General features: G+C 39.4%; 1 protein-coding gene across 15 annotated transcripts in view; it reads left to right on the top strand.

Moving 5' to 3' along the window:
- Positions 1 to 22,102, top strand: part of syngap1b (synaptic Ras GTPase activating protein 1b) — a 351,951-nt gene that overhangs the window by 241,059 nt on the left and 88,790 nt on the right. For all 15 annotated transcript variants that reach the window (XM_062029197.1, XM_062029200.1, XM_062029207.1 and 12 more), the window contains 6 exons: positions 7,553 to 7,674; positions 13,568 to 13,721; positions 13,837 to 13,935; positions 16,697 to 16,936; positions 20,238 to 20,573; positions 20,640 to 20,784. In XM_062029197.1, the coding sequence (XP_061885181.1) occupies positions 7,553 to 7,674; positions 13,568 to 13,721; positions 13,837 to 13,935; positions 16,697 to 16,936; positions 20,238 to 20,573; positions 20,640 to 20,784 (1,096 nt within the window). The remainder of the gene's footprint in view (positions 1 to 7,552; positions 7,675 to 13,567; positions 13,722 to 13,836; positions 13,936 to 16,696; positions 16,937 to 20,237; positions 20,574 to 20,639; positions 20,785 to 22,102) is intronic.

The following is a 22,102-nucleotide window of genomic DNA, read 5'->3' as shown; positions in this document are numbered from 1 at the left end:
ATGTGAACATGCAGTACTGTAATGTCGAATATTAGCTAATACTTGCTGAAAACTGTAATAGTACGTGAACATGCAGTACTCTGATGTCTAATATTAGCTAATACTCGCTGAAAACTGTAATAGTACAAAAACATGTAGTACTCTGATGCCGAATATTAGTTAATACTCGCTGAAAACTGTAATAGTATGTGAACATTTAGTACTCCTATGTCGAATATTAACTAATACTCACTAAAAAACTGTAATAGTACGTGAACATTAGATTAAAGATTAAAGTACCAATGATTGTCACACACACACTAGATGTGGTGAAATTTGTCCTCTGCATTTGACCCATCCCCTTGGGGAGCAGTGGGCAGCAGCGGCGCCGCGCCCGGGAATCATTTTGGTGATTTAACCCCCAACTCCACCCTTGATGCTGAGTGCCAAGCAGGGAGGAAACGGGTCCCATTTTTATAGTCTTTTGCAGTGCATTGATGTCGAATATTAGTTAATATTCGCTGAAAACTGTAATAGTATGTGAACATGCAGTACTCTGATGTCTAACATTAGCTAATTCTCGCTGAAAACTGTAATAGTACTTGATCATGCAGTAATCTGATGTCGAATATTAGCTAATACTCGCTGAAAACGGTAAACGTACATGAACATGCAGTACTCTGATGTCAATTATTTTCTAATACTTGCTGAAAACTGTAATAGTACGTGAACATGCAGTACTCTGATGTCAAATATTTGCTAATACTCACTGAAAACTAACAGTACGTAAACATGCAGTACTTTGATGTCCAATATTAGCTAATAATCGGTGAAAACTGTAATAGTACGTGAACATGTAGTACTCTGATGTCCAATATTAGCTAATACGCACTGAAAACTGTAATAGTACACAAATATGCAGTACTCTGATGTCCAATATTAGCTAATACTCGCTGAAAACTGTAATAGTACACAAATATGCAGTACTCTGATGTCCAATATTAGCTAATACTCGCTTAAAACTGGAGTAGTACGTGAACATGCAGTACTCTGATGTCGAATATTTGCTAATACTCGCTGAAAACTGTAATAGTACGTGAACATGCAGTACTCTGATGCCGAATAATAGCTAATACTCGCTGAAAACTGTAATAGTACGTGAACATGTAGTACTCTGATGTCCAATATTAGCTAATACGCACTGAAAACTGTAATAGTACACAAATATGCAGTACTCTGATGTCCAATATTAGCTAATACTCGCTGAAAACTGTAATAGTACACAAATATGCAGTACTCTGATGTCCAATATTAGCTAATACTCGCTTAAAACTGGAGTAGTACGTGAACATGCAGTACTCTGATGTCGAACATTTGCTAATACTCGCTGAAAACTGTAATAGTACGTGAACATGCAGTACTCTGATGCCGAATAATAGCTAATACTCGCTGAAAACTGGAATAGTACGTGAACATGTAGTACTCTGATGTCCAATATTAGCTAATACTCGCTGAAAACTGGAATAGTATGTGAACATGCAGTACTCTGATGTCGAATATTCGCTAATACTCGCTGAAAACTGTAATAGTACGTGAACATGCAGTACTCTAATGTCGAATATTCGCTAATACTCGCTGAAAACTGGAATAGTACGTGAACATGCAGTACTCTGATGTCCAATATTAGCTAATACTCGCTGAAAACTGTAATAGTACGTGAACATGCAGTACTCTAATGTCGAATATTCGCTAATACTCGCTGAAAACTGGAATAGTACGTGAACATGCAGTACTCTGATGTCCAATATTAGCTAATACTCGCTGAAAACTGTAATAGTACGTGAACATGCAGTACTCTAATGTCGAATATTCGCTAATACTCGCTGAAAACTGGAATAGTACGTGAACATGCAGTACTCTGATGTCCAATATTAGCTAATACTCGCTGAAAACTGGAATAGTACGTGAACATGCAGTACTCTAATGTCGAATATTCGCTAATACTCGCTGAAAACTGGAATAGTACGTGAACATGCAGTACTCTGATGTCCAATATTAGCTAATACTCGCTGAAAACTGTAATAGTACGTGAACATGCAGTACTCTGATGTCCAATATTCGCTAATACTCGCTGAAAACTAGAATAGTACGTGAACATGCAGTACTCTGATGTCCAATATTAGCTAAAAATCGCTGAAAACTGTAATAGTACGTGAACATGCAGTACTCTGATGTCCAATATTCGCTAATACTCGCTGAAAACTGTAATAGTACGTGAACATGCAGTACTCTGATGTCCAATATTCGCTAATACTCGCTGAAAACTAGAATAGTACGTGAACATGCAGTACTCCGATGTCCAATATTCGCTAATACTCGCTGAAAACTAGAATAGTACGTGAACATGCAGTACTCCTATGTCCAATATTCGCTAATACTCGCTGAAAATTAGAATAGTACGTGAACATGCAGTACTCCTATGTCCAATATTAGCTAATACTCGCTGAAAACTGGAATATTACGTGATCAAGCAGTACTCTGATATCGAATATTAGCTAATACTCGCTGAAAACTGGAATAGTACGTGAACATGCAGTACTCTGATGTCGAATATTCGCTAATATTCGCTGAAAACTGTAATAGTATGTGAACATGCAGTACTCTGATGTCCAATATTCGCTAATACTCGCTGAAAACTGGAATATTACGTGATCAAGCAGTACTCTGTTATCGAATATTAGCTAATACTCGCTGAAAACTGGAATAGTACGTGAACATGCAGTACTCTGATGTCGAATATTCGCTAATACTCGCTGAAAACTATTAGTATGTGAACATGCAGTACTCTAATGTCGAATATTCGCTAATACTCGCTGAAAACTGGAATAGTACGTGAACATGCAGTACTCTGATGTCGAATATTAGCTAATACTCGCTGAAAACTGGAATAGTACGTGAACATGCAGTACTCTGATGTCCAATATTCGCTAATACTCGCTGAAAACTGGAATAGTACGTGAACATGCAGTACTGTAATGTCGAATATTCGCTAATACTCGCTGAAAACTGGAATATTACGTGATCAAGCAGTACTCTGATATCGAATATTAGCTAATACTCGCTGAAAGCTGGAATAGTACGTGAACATGCAGTACTCTGATGTCGAATATTCGCTAATACTCGCTGAAAACGGTAAATGTACGTGAATATGCAGTATTCTGATGTCAATTATGCCAACCATTCCACCTTCAAAACATTCCTCTTAGTTGGGACATCAAAAGTTATTAGGTTTTTTTTGTACAAATTCCCAGTTTTCCCGAAATTCCAGATATTCCGAAATACCCATTTTCAATTCAAACTGTCACTACGTCATAATTTTTAAACCGATTTCAAAAATTACAACACCGACCCATTCATGTCATCTAGGACAGGGGTCGGCAACCTTTACCACTCAAAGAGCCATTTTGGCAAGTTTCACAAATTAAAGAAAATAATGGAAGCCACAAAAAAAAATTTTAAATTTTAAATGAAAAACACCGCATACAAAGCTTAAATTGCTTTGTGCTATGTTAACCAGGGGTCTCAGACACACGCACCGGCACGCACTTTAATATGTAAATTTGATTTTAGGGCGGCCCGCGAGTTTTGAATGAATGGCGCTTGATAGCGTCATGCTTGCCAATCCTCTCATTATTTCCGGGAGACTCCCGGTTATCAGGACGTGATGGCACTGCTTTTGGTGCCCTCTACAGCCTGCTCCAACAGTGTACCTGCTCGACCGCATGTAGAATGCAGTTTCAGCTGGCGTACTAGGTCAGCAGCCACACAGCTTACACTAAAGGTAGCCGTAAAAAAAAAACTTTAACACTGTTACGTTACAAATATGCGCCACATTTTGAACCCACACCAAAAAAGAATGACAAACACATTTCTGGAGAACATCTGCACTGTAACACAACATAAACACAACACAACAAATACCCAGAATCCCATGCAGCACTAACTCTTCCGCTCAACCGACGCACGGAGGGGGCGGGGGGTTGATATGTGGGGGGGTTTGGTGGTAGCGGGGGGGGGGGGGGTGTATAATCTAGACCGGAAGAGTTAGGGCTGCATGGGATTCTGGGTATTGGTTGTGTTGTGTTTATGTTGTGTTACGGAGGGATGTTCTCCAGAAATGTGTTTTTCATTCTTTTTTGCTGTGGGTTCACAGTGTGGCGCATATTTGTAACGTAACAGTGTTAAAGTTGTTTTATACGGCTACCGCCAGTGTAAGCTGTGTGGCTGATGAGTAAGTATGCTTTGCTGTCTCCTACGTGTGCAAGTAAAAGCTACATACAACATGTGGCCGGGCTGGCACGCTGTTTGTAAATGCTATAGAGGACAATTACTGCAGTGCATTCAGGGCACGCCCTTAATTTAGTAATCAGAGTGAAAATAGGATTATATTTGCCCTGGGAGTTATCTAGGAGAGGCACTGAGATCCAGAAGTCTCCTGGGAAAATTGGGGGGGTCGGCAAGTATGCAGCTGAGCCGCATCTGAGTGGTCAAAGAGCCGCATGCGGCTCCGGAGCCGCGGGTTGCCGACCCCTGATCTAGGACAATTGTGCTAGTATCAATATTTTCACAAATTCCCGGCTTTCCCCAAATCCCCAAATTTCCAGGAAGTTTCCATTCAAATGAATAGACGTATTCATAGTTCTACAATGCCCTAAATTCTCAAAATGTTGCGACGTTTTTAAACCCAATTCCGACCTTTCAACCTTCCACACACACTACTCTTCCCATATATCGAACGGAAAAAACATGTTTCCCGGTTCCAAAAATTCCCTGATTACCCGGAATTACCAGGAATTTCCCACCCATTGAAAATGAATGGGCAATATACAAACCTCTCCATATCCCACACTTTTCATCTGATTTGAACCGTTCCACCGTCCACACACTCCACTCACCTTGGACATTCAAGCAATTTACTTCCACTTCCACGGTTCGGCGGCTAGCGCACATAGGGCATTCACACGCAATTCCTCCTGGAATTGCAACTTCTAGTTACTTTACAAAGTTCTGTCTCTATTTATTTTATACATTTATACTTTTATTTTGTATATTTATACTTCCTATTGTTTTCTCACTCATCATGTTTTATTTATTGTTACCGCCTAATTACTGTTCATAATTTAACAAGTTGTCCACAAACATTCTCATCCGTTTTATTCCTGGAAAAAAGGGTTGAACTTGTTGAACACGTAAAGTGAACAAATATGAGCGATAGCTGCAAGACTGAAACAATTCTTATTTTAATTGTTATTATTTAAGAAAAATATCATTTAAATGTTGGCATGTTTAATTAAAGTGCATGCTAGTATATTTTTACATGTTCCAAATAAACAATTGCATTAGCATTACCAAAATACATGAATACACAAAAATACAGAATAAATATATTGCAGTGCTATGTTTTGGTCTTATTTTCCCTTGTGTTTTTTATTATTATTATTTTACTTTTTTCTAGTTATGTGACTTGATTGATGTGAACATTTTGATGTTACAATATGTTGCAAACATAATAAAAATGTGTTATTTAAAGAAAAAATCAATTCGAAATAATTGTGCTTGAACATTTTGTTTTGTTATGTAATATTTCAAAAGTGTATTGTGTGACATAAAATAGTAGGACAATACAAAATTTGTACAAAATTAAATTACAACTACATCAATATGAATATTTTTTTACTTTTAAACAATGAATAGTACTACTACATTGTACACTGCAGTATTATTATTTTACTTTTTTGTTATTTTATTCGGTTGGTGGGAAAAGTGAAATTGTGAATTGTTACATTATGTTGTACATAAATAAAATATAAAAAAGAACAAAGTTATTGAAACAAGTAACTTAATACATATCGTTTTACAATTTAAAACATTAGACAGTACTATTACATTATATGTTATAGTATTATTATTTTTGATGTTTATGTTATTTAAAAAACATTGGGAATTGTGCAATATGTTGTGGACATAATTAAAACTGTAAAAAAGAAAAAAAGGACAATGTTTAAATAAATAAAAAATAGATTAAAATAAATATTTTTACATATTCAAACATTAAACTGTAGAATTACATTATATAGTATTTCAAAAGGATACTGTATAAGATACAATAGTAAAAATACTAGGTGTATAGAGGCCCATTTCCAGCAACTATCACTCCAGTGTTCTAATGGTACAATGTGTTTGCTCATTGGCTCAGAAGGCTAATTGATGATTAGAAAACCCTTGTGCAATCATGTTCACACATCTGAAAACAGTTTAGCTCGTTACAGAAGCTACAAAACTGACCTTCCTTTGAGCAGATTGAGTTTCTGGAGCATCACATGTGTGGGGTCAATTAAACGCTCAAAATGGCCAGAAAAAGAGAACTTTCATCTGAAACTCGACAGTCTATTCTTGTTCTTAGAAATGAAGGCTATTCCACAAAATTGTTTGGGTGACCCCAAACTTTTGAACGGTAGTGTATATATATACATACACATATACATAAATATATACATATATCTATATATATACACATACATTCATATATATCTATATGTGTAAATATATATATACACATATATATATATATATATATATATATATATATATATATATATATATATATATATATATATATATATATATATATATATATATATATATATATTTACACATATATATTTATAGATATAGGTATGTATATATTTATGTATATATGTATGTATGTATGTATGTGTGTATGTATATAGGTATATATGTATGTATGTCTGTGTGTATATATGTATAGATATAGATATACAGTATGTATATATTTATGTATGTATATATATATTTATATATATATATATATACATACACATATACATAAATATATACATATATCTATATATATACACATACATTCATATATACATATCTATATGTGTAAATATATATATACACATATATATTTGTGTATTTATATATATATATATATATATATATATATATATATATATATATATATATATATATATATATATATATATATATATATATATATATATATATATATATATATATATATATATATATATATGATACTGTGCTAATTTTTCCACATTTAAACAATAAAACATTTAAATGTATGTTTAGTTTTAAATTTCAGGATTTTCGTTTTTTTTTTTTTAAACGTTTTAATGGTCTTTTTTCCCTTTTAATTTTCTTTCAAATATTTTACTTTTGTGATACATGGTGATCCTTCAATGATTAATTGTAAAACAAAAACAAAAAAAACATTAACTCTTTAAATTATTTCCTTTGATTTCACATTTTCTCACACAGTGAAAAGAAATAAATGCTCAATGAAGTCCAGAGTTTAAATATTGTCATTTTCTCGTGAGTGCAAAGCGCTAGCGCCCACCACAGGCTGCCTCAGCACACTGCATGCTGGCCATTCATGACCCTTGTGTCTCTCTCCCATCATGCGCCATTCCCTCTCTCGCCCCCCCCCCCCTCTCTCTCTCTCCTCCGTCTGCTCGTCCCGCTCCAGAGTTTCCTCAGCAGAAGGTTGAAAGGTTCCATCAAGCGGGCCAAGAGTCAGCCCAAACTGGACCGAACCAGCAGCTTCCGTCACATGATCCTCCCCCGCTTCCGCAGCGCCGACCAGGACAGGTCAGTGCCCACTTTCTACCCATTTATATATAATACAGAAGGCACGCTTTGGAGTAGTCCGTGTACAGCTCATATAGCAGCCAGAACTGCCTGAATATTGTGTTGCTACTAGGGGCTAGCAGCTACACAACAGATAAGCACACAATAACACACAAGCTAGACATACATAATAAAACATCCCATTTGTCAATAGAAACAAGTATCAAATATTTATAAACACATACAAAATGCCCAAGGTAGTATTAGAAAGCATCCAGTAACAAATGTGTCCGCATCATTCCACCTACTGCATCATGAGCTTATTTTAATAAATTATTGTGGCCACTAGGTGTTGACAAATAATACCACTCCACTTCAACTTAAGTCCTGTATTTTAGTCAAGTCATTTACAAAAGGTAAACATGCTATTCTTAAGGCTACTCGGAGGTAGAAGCTACACAACAGATAAGCACACAATAGCACCCAAGCTAGACGTATGTTATAAAACATCACAATTGTCAATAAAGTATCAAATATTTATAAACACTTACAAAGTCTCCAAGGTAGTATTAGAAAGCACCCAGTACCAAATGTGTCCGCATCATTCAACTTATTGCATCATGAGCTTACTTTAATACATTTTTGTGGCCACTAGGTGTTACTAAATAAAACAATTACCACTCCACTTCAACTTAAGTCCTGTATTTTAGTCAAGTCATTTACAAAAGGTAAACATACTAGTCTAAAGGCTACTCGGAGCTAGCAGCTACACAACGGCTAAGCACAAAATAGCACACAAGCTAAACATACATAGTAAAACATCACATTTGTCAATAAAGTATCAACTATTTATGAACACATACAAAGTCTACAGGGTAGTATTAGAAAGCATCCAGTAACACACGTGTCCGCATCATTCAACTTATTGCATTATGAGCTTACTTTAATAAATTGTTGTGGCCATTAGGTGTTGCTAAATAAAACAATTATCACTCCACTTCAACTTAAGTCCTGTATTTTAGTCAAGTCATTTACAAAAGGTAAACATGCTAGTCTAAAGGCTACTCGGACTTAGCAGCTACACAACAGCTAAGCACAAAATAGCACACAAGCTAGACATACGTAATAAAACATCACATTTGTCAATAAAGTATAAAATATTTATAAACACATACAAAGTCTCAAAGGTAGTATTAGAAAGCATCCAGTAACAAACGTGTCCGCATCATTAAACCTACTGCATCATGAGCTTACTTTATTAAATTATTGTGGCCACTATGTGTTGCCAAATAAAATAACTACCACTCCACTTCAACTTAAGTCCTGTATTTTAGTCAAGTCATTTACAAAAGGTAAACATGCTAGTCTAAAGACTACTCGGAGCTAACAGCTACGCAACAACTAAGCACACAATAGCCCACAAGCTAAACATAGGTAATAAAACATCACATTTGTCAATGTAAACAAGTATCAAATATAAACACATACAACATTTCCAAGGTAGTATTAGAAAGCATCCAGTAACAAACGTGTCCGCATCATTCAACCTACTGCATCATGAGCCTACTTTATTAAATTATCGTGGCCCCAAGGTGTTGCCAAATAAAAAATAGCACTCCATTTCAACTTAAGTCCTAAATTTTAGTTAGGTCATTTACGAAAGGTAAACGAGTCTAGCTAGTCTAAAGGCTATTTGGAGCTCGCAGCTACGCAACAGCTAAGCACACGAGCTAGACATACATAATAAAACATCACATTTGTCAATATAAACAAGTATCGAATATTTATAAATACATACAAAATGTCCAAGTTAGTATTAGAAAGCATCCAGTAACAAATGTGTCTGCATCATTCAACCTACTGCATCATGAGCTTACTTGAATAAATTATGATGGCCACCATGTGTTGCCTAATAAAACAATTACCACTCCACTTCAACTTTAGTCCTGTATTTTAGTCAAGTCATTTACTTTTAGTAAAACATCACATTTGTCAATAAGGTATCAAATATTTATAAACACATACAAAGTCTCCAAGGTAGTATTAGAAGGCATCCAGTAGCAAACGTGTCCGCATCATTCAACTTATTGCATCATGAGCTTACTTTAATAAATTATTGTGGCCACTAGGTGTTGCTAAATAAAACAATTACCACTCCACTTCAGCTTAACTCCTGTATTTTAGTCAAGTCATTTACAAAAAGGTAAACATGCTACTCTAAAGGCTATAGAGCTAGCAGCTACACAACAGTTAAGCACACAAGCTAGACATACGTACTAAGACATCACATTTGTCAATATAAACAAGTATCAAATATTTATAAATACATACAAAATCTCTAAGGTAGTAATTAGAAAGCATCCAGTAACAAATGTGTCTGCATCATTCAACTTACTGCATCATGAGCTTACTTAAATAAATTATGATGGCCACTATGTGTTGCCTAATAAAACAATTACCACTCCACTTCAACTTAAGTCCTGTATTTTAGTCAAGTCATTTACAAAAGGCGAAAGGCTACTCATCCTCCTCTTTATCCTTCTCCTTTCCTTCCTCCTTTTCTTCCTCTTTTCCTTCCTCCTTTTCTTTCCCCTCCTCTTCTTCTTTCTTCTTGTCCTCCTCCTTTTCTTCCTCCCTTTCCTCCTTGCATTATTACTTTTCTTCCTCTTTCTTTTCTTCATCCTCATCTTTCTCTTTTGTTCTCTCTTTTTATTATTCCTTCTCCTCTTTATCCTCCCTTTTCTTCTGGTCCTCCTCCTCCTCTTTATCCTTCTCATTTTCTTCCTCTTTTTCTTCCTTTTTCCTTCCTCCTTTTCTTTCTCCCCCTTTCTCCTCCTCTTCCTCTTTCTTCTGGTCCTACTCCTCCTCATTTTCTTCTTCCTTTTCTTCCTCTTCCTCATTATCCTCCTCTTCCCCTTTCTTCTTGTCATCCTCCTTTTCCTCCTTCTTTTATTCCTCCTTTTCCTCCTTGCATTCTTCCTTTTCTTCCTCTTTTCCTTCCTCTTTTTTTTCTCCTCTTCTTTCTCTTTCTTCTTGTCCTCCTCATTTTCTTCTTCCTTTTCTTCCTTCTCCTCAACTGTATCCTACTTTACTCCTTTTCCTCCTTGCATTCGTCCTCTTCCCTTTCTTCCTCCTCCTCATCTTCCTCTTTCCCCCCTTTCTTCTTCCTTCTCCTCTTTATTCTCCATTTTCTTCTTATCCTCCTTCCTCTTTATCCTTCTCCTTTTGTTCCTCCTTTTCTTCTTCCTTCTCCTCTTCATCCTGCTCTTCTTCTTTCTTATTGTCCTCCTCCTCCTTTTCTTCCTCCTCCTCATCTTTATCCTCCTCTTTCTTCTGGTCCTCCTCCTCCTCATCCTTCTCATTTTCTTCCTTCTTTTCCTTCTTCCCTTTCTTTCTCCTCCTTTTCTTTCTCCTCCTCTTTCTTACTCTCCACCTCCTCCCTTATCACCCTCTTCATTTTTGTCCTTCTTTTCTTCTTCATCCACTTTATTCTCCTCATTTTCCTCTTCCTCATCCTTCTGTTCTTCCTCCTCATTATCCTCCTCCTCCTCTTTCTTCCTGTAATCCTCCTTTTCCTCCTTGCATTCTTCCTTTTCATCCTCTTCCTTTTCTTCCTCCTTTTCTTCCTCTTTTCCTTCCTCTTTTTCTTTGTCCTCTTTCTCCTCCTCTTCCTCTTTCTTCTTGTCCTCCTCCTCATTTTCTTCTTCCTTTTCTTCCTCCTCCTCAACTGTATCCAACTTTTCCTCCTTTTCCTTTTTGCATTCTTCCTCTTCCTTTTCTTCCTCCTCGTTATCCTCCTCCTCCTCTTCCTTCTTCTCCTTTTCCTCTTCATTTTCTTCCTCCTCCACCTCTTCCATTTTTTCCTCCTTTTTATTCCTCCTCCTTTTCTTCTTCCTTCTCCTCTTCATCCTGCTCTTCTTCTTTCTTATTGTCCTCCTCCTCCTTTTCTTCCTCCTCCTCATCTTTATCCTCCTCTTTCTTCTGGTCCTCCTCCTCCTTATCCTTCTCATTTTCTTCCTTCTTTTCCTTCTTCCCTTTCTTTCTCCTTTTCTTTCTCCTCTTTCTTACTCTCCACCTCCTCCCTTTTCACCCTCCTCGTTTTTGTCCTTCTTTTCTTCTTCATCCACTTTATTCTCCTCATTTTCCTCTTCCTCATCCGTCTGTTCTTCCTCCTCATTATCCTCCTCCTCCTCTTTCTTCCTGTAATCCTCCTTTTCCTCCTTGCATTCTTCCTTTTCATCCTCTTCCTTTTCTTCCTCCTTTTCATTTCTCTTTTTCTTTCTCCTCTTTCTCCTCCTCTTCCTCTTTCTTCTTGTCCTCCTCCTCATTTTCTTCTTCCTTTTCTTCCTCCTCCTCTACTGTATCCAACTTTTCCTCCTTCTTTTCCTTTTTGCATTCTTCCTCTTCCTTTTCTTCCTCCTCGTTATCCTCCTCCTCCTCTTCCTTCTTCTCCTTTTCCTCTTCATTTTCTTCCTCCTCCACCTCTTCCATTTTTTCCTCCTTTTTATTCCTCCTCCTTTTCTTCTTCCTTCTCCTCTTCATCCTGCTCTTCTTCTTTCTTATTGTCCTCCTCCTCCTTTTCTTCCTCCTCCTCATCTTTATCCTCCTCTTTCTTCTGGTCCTCCTCCTCCTCATCCTTCTCATTTTCTTCCTTCTTTTCCTTCTTCCCTTTCTTTCTCCTCCTTTTCTTTCTCCCCCTCTTTCTTACTCTCCACCTCCTCCCTTTTCACCCTCCTCGTTTTTGTCCTTCTTTTCTTCTTCATCCACTTTATTCTCCTCATTTTCCTCTTCCTCATCCTTCTGTTCTTCCTCCTCATTATCCTCCTCCTCCTCTTTCTTCCTGTAATCCTCCTTTTCCTCCTTGCATTCTTCCTTTTCATCCTCTTCCTTTTCTTCCTCCTTTTCTTCCTCTTTTCCTTCCTCTTTTTCTTTCTCTTTCTCCTCCTCTTCATCTTTCTTCTTGTCATCCTCCTTTTCCTCCTTCTTTTATTCCACCTTTTCCTCCTCTTTTCCTTCCTCTTTTTTTTCTCCTCTTCTTTCTCTTTCTTCTTGTCCTCCTCCTCCTCATTTTCTTCTTCCTTTTCTTCCTTCTCCTCAACTGTATCCTACTTTCCTCCTTTTCCTCCTTGCATTCGTCCTCTTCCCTTTCTTCCTCCTCCTCATCTTCCTCTTTCCCCCCTTTCTTCTTCCTTCTCCTCTTTATTCTCCATTTTCTTCTTATCCTCCTTCCTCTTTATTCTTCTCCTTTTGTTCCTCCTTTTCTTCTTCATCCTGCTCTTCTTCTTTCTTATTGTCCTCCTCCTTTTCTTCCTCCTCCTCATTTTTATCCTCCTCTTTCTTCTGGTCCTCCTTATCCTTCTCATTTTCTTCCTTCTTTTCCTTCTTCCTTTTCTTTCTCCTCCTCTTTCTTACTCTCCACCTCCTCCCTTTTCACCCTCCTTGTTTTTGTCCTTCTTTTCTTCTTCATCCACTTTATTCTCCTCATTTTCCTCTTCCTCATCCTTCTGTTCTTCCTCCTCATTATCCTCCTCCTCCTCTTTCTTCCTGTAATCCTCCTTTTCCTCCTTGCATTCTTCCTTTTCATCCTCTTCCTTTTCTTCCTCCTTTTCTTCCTCTTTTTCTTTCTCCTCTTTCTCCTCCTCTTCCTCTTTCTTCTTGTCCTCCTCCTCATTTTCTTCTTCCTTTTCTTCCTCCTCCTCAACTGTATCCAACTTTCCCTCCTTCTTTTCCTTTTTGCATTCTTCCTCTTCCTTTTCTTCCTCCTCGTTATCCTCCTCCTCCTCTTTATTTTCTTCCTCCTCCACCTCTTCCATTTTTTCCTCCTTTTTATTCCTCCTCATTTTTTCCTCCTTCTCTTCCTCTTTTTCTCCCTCCTTCTCCTCTTCCTCTTTACCCCCCCCCCCCCCCCCCCCAGGGCGCGCTTGATGCAGAGCTTCAAGGAGTCTCACTCCCACGAGTCCTTGCTGTCCCCCAGCAGCGCGGCGGAGGCGTTGGACCTGACGCTGGACGAGGACGCGGTCATCAAGCCGGTGCACTCCAGCATCCTGGGCCAGGAGTACTGCTTCGAGGTGAGAACGTCTGCGCGGCCTCGCGTCACACGCGCGCGCAGGACGCCGGACGGTGTGGCGGCGTGGGCGCCGCGCCGCTCACTAACGGTGTGGATGCCGCCGGCTGTGACCCCAGGTGACCACGTCATCGGGAACCAAGTGCTTTGCGTGTCGCTCGGCGGCCGAGAGGGACAAATGGATCGAGAACCTGCAGAGAGCCGTCAAGCCCAACAAGGTGAGGGGAGAGAAGGAGGGAAGTGAGTGTGTGTCTCTCTCTCTCCTCGCCGTTTGTTTGTGGTGGATGTCCACTGCATGTCCTGTCTGTCACGCATCCTCATGTCTCGTCTCTGTGGATCAACGTGAAACCGGCTTGGTCAACCTGATGTTATCTTTACAAAGTCACGCTCAAAGTGTTGCCGTTGTTAAGTGACTGATATACAGTATGTCACCTTATGTTACAATTTCCCTTATGGGTTATTAAGGTTTGTCCAAGTAACACAAGTACAAACCCCAAAACCAGTGAAGTTGGCACGTTGTATAAATGGTAAATAAAAACAGAATACAATGATTTGCAAATCCTTTTCAACTTATATTCAATTGAATAGACTGCAAAAACAAGATACTTAACGTTCGAACTGGAAAACTCTGTTATTTTTATTGCAAATATTAGCTCATTTGAAATGTGATGCTTGCAACATGTTTCAAAAAAGCTGACACGAGTGGCAAAGAAGACGGAGAAAGTTGAGGAATGCTCATCAAACACTTATTTGGAACATCCCGCAGGTGAACAGGCTAATTGGGAACAGGTGGGTGCCACCTGATTGGGTATAAAAGCAGCTTCCATGAAACGCTCAGTCATTCACAAACAAGAACGGGGGCGAGGGTCACCACTTTGTGAACAAATGCGTGAGCAAATTGTTTAGGAACAACATTTCTCAACCAGCTATTGCAAGGAATTTAGGGATTTCACCATCTACGGTCCGTAATATTATCAAAAGGTTCAGAGAATCTGGAGAAATCACTGCACGGAAGCGGCAAGGCCGAAAACCAACATTGAATGCCCGTGACCTTCGATCCGTCAGGCGGTACTGCATCAAAAACTGACTTCAGTGTGTAAAGGATATCACCACATGGGCTCAGTAACACTTCAGAAAACCACTGTCAGTAACTACAGTTTGTCACTACATCTGTAAGTGTAAGTTAAAACTCTACTATGCAAAAGGAAAGCCATTTATCAACAACACCCAGAAACGGCACTGGCTTCGCTGGGCCCGAGCTCATCAAAGATGGACTGATGCAAAGTGGAAAAGTGTTCTGTGGTCTGACGAGTTCACATTTCAAATTATTTTTGGAAACTGTGGGACGTTTTGTCCTCCGGACCAAAGAGGAAACGAACCATCTGGATTGTTATAGGCACAAAGTTCAAAAAACAGCATCTGTGATGGTATGGGGGTGTATTAGTGCCCAAGACATGGGTAACTTACACATCTGTGAAGGCACCATTAATACTGAAAGGTACATACAGGTTTTGGAGCAACATACGTTGCCATCCAAGCAACGTTGTCATGGACGCCCCTGCTTATTTCAGCAAGACAATGCCTAGCCCCATTCTGCATGGGTTATAACAGCTTGGCTTCATCGAAAATGTTTGATTACTTTATGCTGAAAGTAATCAGATTTAAAAAAAATTGAAATGTGATGTGACCTTTTAGAAAAACGTCTAAAAGTCATTAAAATTCAGGTGTTGCTTTTTATTGTGACATCCTGCTAATATGCAAACCTTGGTGAAAACGTGACATTAATATTTATAAACCATGGGTGTCCAAACTTTATGACTTGGGGGTCTGCTTTGGGCTAAAAATTATATAATATATATATATATATATATGTGTGTGTGTGTATATGTATGTATATAAATATATTTGTACGTGTGTGCATGTATATGTATATATGTGTGCTTGTCTATGTATATATACATGCTTATATGTGTTTTGTATATTATATGTATTTGTGTATATACAGTATGTATATATATATTTGTTTGTGTATGTGTGTGTATGTACATACATATATATATATATATAAATATATATATATATATATATATATGTAGCAGACACAAGACATTGATACAACGTTGATTATACGTACATGTCCTTTAAAACTGACTTTGAAACAAGGTTGCAAAATAGTTGTATTTGTAAATCGAGACGACGTTGGTGTCCAAAGTTGTTGGTTGGGAAATGAGCACATTTCAATGGTCAAATCAACGCCACAACCTGACATTGATTAAACATCGTCAAAAAGCATGTGGTTTCAACGTTAAGTTTGAGTTGCTCAAGGTCAACAAGTTCTCAACGTTGTTTCAATGTCTTGTGCCTGCTGGGATATTTAAATATACATGTACACACATACTGTATATAGCCTACACATATACATGTGTACATATTATATTAATATAATGGATATATAATTAATATAATTGGATAATAATAGTATGTGAAGGTTTGACTCCTACCTTGTTTACTTCCGTGACGACCTCCTTAAAGTTTTGTCATCAATCAGAAATATCAAGCAGCTAAAATGTGCCAAACATGGACAAGTGTTTTACATTTTCCCATCAGGCATTGCAGGAGATTTAAATGGGTGTAATTCTGAATTATGTGTGGTGTTTGGACATTTTTTTTTAATAATATCTGCCGGTTGTGTCACGTGTGACCATGTGTGTTGACTTGTTGTCTTAGTTTATTCGCGCCGTGAGTGGCATAGGTTGTTTGGATTGGGTCATATATAAAATACTATGCTGTTTACACTTCATTGCGCAATTCATGGTAATTAAACTGAATTGTAGGTGACGGCACATTTTCAGCCATCACACTTCCTTATTAAACTGGTGATGTCGTTTGGACAGTAATGTTTTTGTCTGTCTTGCAAAGCCGCCCCTGCTTGTCGCGTGTTCGCGCTCCTCGTCTGACGCCGCTTCCTGTCCCGTGCAGGACAACAGCCGCCGGGTGGACAACGTGCTGAAGCTGTGGATCATCGAGGCCCGCGAGCTGCCCGCCAAGAAGCGCTACTACTGCGAGCTGTGCCTGGACGACATGTTGTACGCGCGCACCACCAGCAAGCCTCGCACCGACACCGTCTTCTGGGGCGAACACTTCGAGTTCAACAACCTGCCCGCCATCCGCAACCTCCGTCTTCACCTGTACAAGGAGACGGACAAGAAGCGGCGCAAGGTGAGCGATACGCTCGAGCAAATGTTAATACGGTTTCAAAGTGGCGCTTGGTGATTTTACCATCGCCTGAATTTTACTGTAAAATAAAAAGGAATTCTGCACAAAAACATCGTAAAATTCTAAGAACTGATCTGCCAGTTTTTTTTGCTGAAAAACCAAATTTTTACAGAATAGCTTTAATGCTAACTAGACAAGTTTGATGGGACTGCAATCTGTGTGGTGAACCGAAAAAGCTAGCATTCTAACTTTAGCTTGTTATATTGGATGCCGTTACTTTCAACATGTGTCAAAACTCGTCAATTTTAGGTAAAAACGATCGAAATGAGCTAAAATGCTAATGTTAGCATAATTACATAGGAAAAGTTAGCATATTTCTAAGATGGCGCTCAGTATCAAAAGCCATATTTGTTAGGCTTAAAAGAATAAAATTAGCAAATATTTTAGCATAAAACGTTGACATGTTAACATAGGATAATTTAAATGAAGTGGCGGACCACATTAAATGACGAGTCGGGCCACATTAAATGAAGTGGCGCACCACATTAAATGAAGTGGCGGACCACATTAAATGACGAGTCGGGCCACATTAAATGAAGTGGTGGACCACATTAAATGAAGTGGCGCACCACATTAAATGAAGTGGCGGACCAAATTAAATGAAGTGGCGGACCACGTTAAATTAAATGGCAGACCACATTAAATGACGAGTCGGGCCACTTTAAATGAAGTGGCGGACCACATTAAATGTCGAGTCGGGCCACAGTAAATGAAGTGGCGGACCACATTAAATGACGAGTCGGGCCACTGTAAATGAAGTGGCGGACCACATTAAATGACGAGTCGGGCCACATTAAATGAAGTGGCGGACCACATTAAATGACGAGTCGGGTCATTTTAAATGAAGTGGCGGACCACATTAAATGACGAGTCGGGCCACGTTAAATGAAGTGGCGGACCACATTAAATGACGAGTCGGGCCACATTAAATGAAGTGGTGGACCATATTAAATGAAGTAGCGCACCACATTAAATGGAGTAGTGGACCACATTAAATGACGAGTCGGGCCACATTAAATGAAGTGGTGGACCACTTTAAATGAAGTGGTGCACCACATTAAATGAAGTAGTGGACCACATTAAATGACCAGTCTGGCCACATTAAATAAAGTGGCGGACCACTTTAAATGACGAGTCGGGCCACTTTAAATGACGTGGTGGACCACATTAAATGAAGTGGTGCACCACATTAATTGAAGTGGCGAACCACATTAAATGACCAGTCGGGCCACATTAAATGAAGTGGTGGACCACGTTAAATGACGAGTCGGGCCACTTTAAATGAAGTGGTAGACCACATTAAATGAAGTGGTGCACCACATTAAATGACGTGGCGGACCACGTTAATTGACGAGTCGGACCACTTTAAATGAAGTGGCGGACCACATTGAATAATGAGTCGGGCCACATTAAATGAAGTGGTGCACCACATTAAATGAAGTGGTGCACCACATTAAATGAAGTGGCGGACCACATTAAATGACGAGTCGGGCCACAATAAATTAAGTGGCGGACCACATTAAATGACGAGTCGGGCCACTTTAAATGAATTGGTGGACCACATTAAATGAAGTGGTGGACCACATTAAATGAAGTGGCGGACCACATTAAATGAAGTGGCGGACCACATTAAATGACGAGTCTGGCCAATTTAAATGAAGTGGTGCACCACATTAAATGAAGTGGTGGACCACATTAAATGACGAGTCTGGCCAATTTAAATGAAGTGGTGCACCACATTAAATGAAGTAGTGGACCACATTAAATGACGAGTCGGGCCACTTTAAATGAAGTGGTGGACCACGTTAAATGACATGTCGGGCCACATTAAATGAAGTGGCGGACCACATTAAATGACGAGTCGAGCCAATTTAAATGAAGTGGTGTACCACATTAAATGAAGTTGTGGACCACATTAAATGAAGTGGTGGACCACATTAAATGAAGTAGTGGACCACATTAAATGACGAGTCAGGCCACATTAAATGAAGTGGCGGACCACATTAAATGACGAGTCGGGCCACAGTAAATGAAGTGGCGGACCACATTAAATGACGAGTCGGGCCACTTTAAATGAAGTGGCGGACCACATTAAATGACGATACGGCCCACTTTAAATGAAGTGACGGACCACATTAAATGACGAGTCTGGCCACATTAATGAAGTGGCGGACCACATTAAATGACGAGTCGGGCCACTTTAAATGAAGAGGTGGACCACGTTAAATGACAAGTCGGGCCACATTAAATGAAGTGGCGGACCACATTAAATGACGAGTCGGGCCACATTAAATGAAGTGGCGGACCACATTAAATGATGAGTCGGGCCATTTTAAATGAAGTGGCGGACCACATTAAATGACGAGTCGGGCCACTTTAAATGAAGTGGTGGACCACATTAAATGACAAGTCGGGCCACATTGAATGAAGTGGTGCACCACATTAAATGAAGTGGTGGACCACATTAAATGACGAGTCAGGCCACATTAATGAAGTGGCGGACCACATTAAATGACGAGTCGGGCCACTTTAAATGAAGAGGTGGACCACGTTAAATGACAAGTCGGGCCACATTAAATGAAGTGGCGGACCACATTAAATGACGAGTCGGGCCACATTAAATGAAGTGGCGGACCACATTAAATGATGAGTCGGGCCATTTTAAATGAAGTGGCGGACCACATTAAATGACGATTCGGGCCAATTTAAATCAACTGGTGCACCACATTAAATGAAGTGGCGGACCACATTAAATTAAAGGGCGGACCACATTAAATGAAGTGGCGGACCACATTAAATGATGAGTCGGGCCACTTTAAATGACAAGTCGGGCCACATAGAAAGAAGTAGCGGACCTAGATCTGGCCCCCTGGCCTTGAGTTTGACACCTGTGCCCCTCTCCCACAAGCAACAGTGATTAGATAGATTGCTGACTTGTCACACCCCTTAAAGACTAAATTAAATGCAGTCAACCTTGACCTTTGCTGAAAATAAATGTTTTTAAAAATGTGTTGTTGATCATGTTGAGTGAATAAATAAGAATTGGGGTTGGGATGTCAACACACTGACTGGAGAGAAACAACACACCTCCCAAATATGATATTTGGCATCGCTTTATTTTTAGGATGTGTAGCGAAGCCTTTTTATTTATTTGTTGTTTTGCTCACTACCAGTTTCCACACCTATCAAAAGACTAAAAGTGACTTCACAAAAGGTTTGCTGACAAGTTGTGCTTCCTCCCCAGGAGAAGAGCACCTACCTGGGCCTGGTCAGCATCCCCATCTCCAGCATCACCGGCCGGCAGTTTGTGGAGCAGTGGTACCCCGTCATCCAGCCCAGCGTCCTCACCAAGGGGGCGGGCGTGGGCGGCGGCAAGATCATCAACGCGTCCCTCCGCCTCAAATCCCGCTTCCAGACCATGAACATCCTGCCCATGGAGCTGTACAAGGAGTTCGCCGAGTACGTCACCAACAACTACCGCACGCTGTGCGCCGTGCTGGAGCCCGTGCTGAGCGTGAAGAGCAAAGAGGAGGTGGCCTGTGCGCTGGTCCACATACTGCAGAGCACCGGCAAAGCCAAAGTACTCTCTTCCTCTCCTCCAATTCCAATGTTGTTTTTGTACTTGAACCGTGTCCCGCTCTTCCAGGACTTCCTGTCGGACATGGCCATGTGCGAGGTGGACAGGTTCATCGAGCGGGAGCACCTCATCTTCCGAGAGAACACGCTGGCCACCAAAGCCATAGAAGAGTACCTCAAACTGATCGGACACAAGTACCTCAAGGACGCTATCGGTACAAGTACAAGTACTTCTTACCTCACTTTTCAGCAAAATGTTCTAGTCCACTACAAACGCAAATATCGTATTTTCCAAACTGTAATAAGCCGCACCCACAAATTTTATTTATTTATTTATTTTTTTTCATTAAATCAACATAAAAAACACAAGATACACTTACTGCATTTTTCGGAGTACAAGCCGCTCCGGAGTATAAGTCGCACCGGCCGAAAATGCATAATAAAGAAGGAAAAAAACATATATAAGTCGCACTGGAGTATAAGTCGCATTTTTTGGGGAAATGTATTTGATAAAACCCAACACCAAGAATAGACATTTGAAAGGCAATTGAAGTGAATTATGTTTATATAGCGCTTTTCTCTATTGACTCAAAGCGCTTTACATAGTGAAACCTGGGGCCGTACTTATCAAGCTTCTTAGAATTACTCCTAAGAAGTCTGCTAAGAGTTGACTTAAGAGTAAATAAATTCTTCGCTGAAAGCTGCACTTAAAAGTTAGTTATCAAGCGTCTTACTCACACTTTCAGCGAAGTGTAGGACTGAATCTTAAGTGTCACACTCAGAGCTGAATTACGACATTACTATGTGCCGTAAACGGAATTTTAGGTGACGTCATTTCTGTGTCCATAGAAATGACCAATCACGGAAGGGAATCCGTTGTCTAAGAATAAAGAAATATCTTGGAAATATTTAAGTGGACAATGGTAATGTATATTTTGACAATAAACTACAAAATAATACAAAACAAACTAGTCCCCGCCGGCACTCACGCTACCGCTCCCTCTCTTCTATCGCCCACACACTCACTGACGTCACTCACCTCACGGCCACACACATACGCTACTGTCATAACATTTTCTTTCCAATTCATTTGAAACTGGTGTGGGTGGCTCTATATATACTAGCCCACTGCAGCCACATGCAGAAATCAACAAGGAATCGAAAAGTATTAAATCTGTGACAAAAATAATATCCGCTCTGTCTAAACGATACCGTTTGATCAGCTGCTCGTCATCAAAAAAACAACAACATTGTTCCGTTCCCTGAACGTTCGCGCACGTCTCTCTCGCCTCAGTGCCATCCCCTGCTGGCAACTCCTAACCACTTAAGACACCTCTGAAGGTCTCTTAAATATCGTGGAGAGTAGGAGTGATTCTTAGACTTAAGAACGTTGATAAAAAGCTTTTATTCTTAAGTTTGAGAGTAGGACTAAATTTCGCAAATTCTCAGGACTTAAGTGTAAAATGGCACTCTAAGAAGCTTGATAAGTACGGCCCCTGATATCTAAGTCAAGTCAAGTCAACTTTATCTATA

The sequence above is a fragment of the Entelurus aequoreus genome, linkage group LG20 (genome assembly GCF_033978785.1).
Source record: "Entelurus aequoreus isolate RoL-2023_Sb linkage group LG20, RoL_Eaeq_v1.1, whole genome shotgun sequence".
Classification (NCBI taxonomy): domain Eukaryota; kingdom Metazoa; phylum Chordata; class Actinopteri; order Syngnathiformes; family Syngnathidae; genus Entelurus; species Entelurus aequoreus.
Note: the sequence above shows the minus strand (reverse complement) of the source record. Positions and strands in the feature narration are given on the sequence as shown.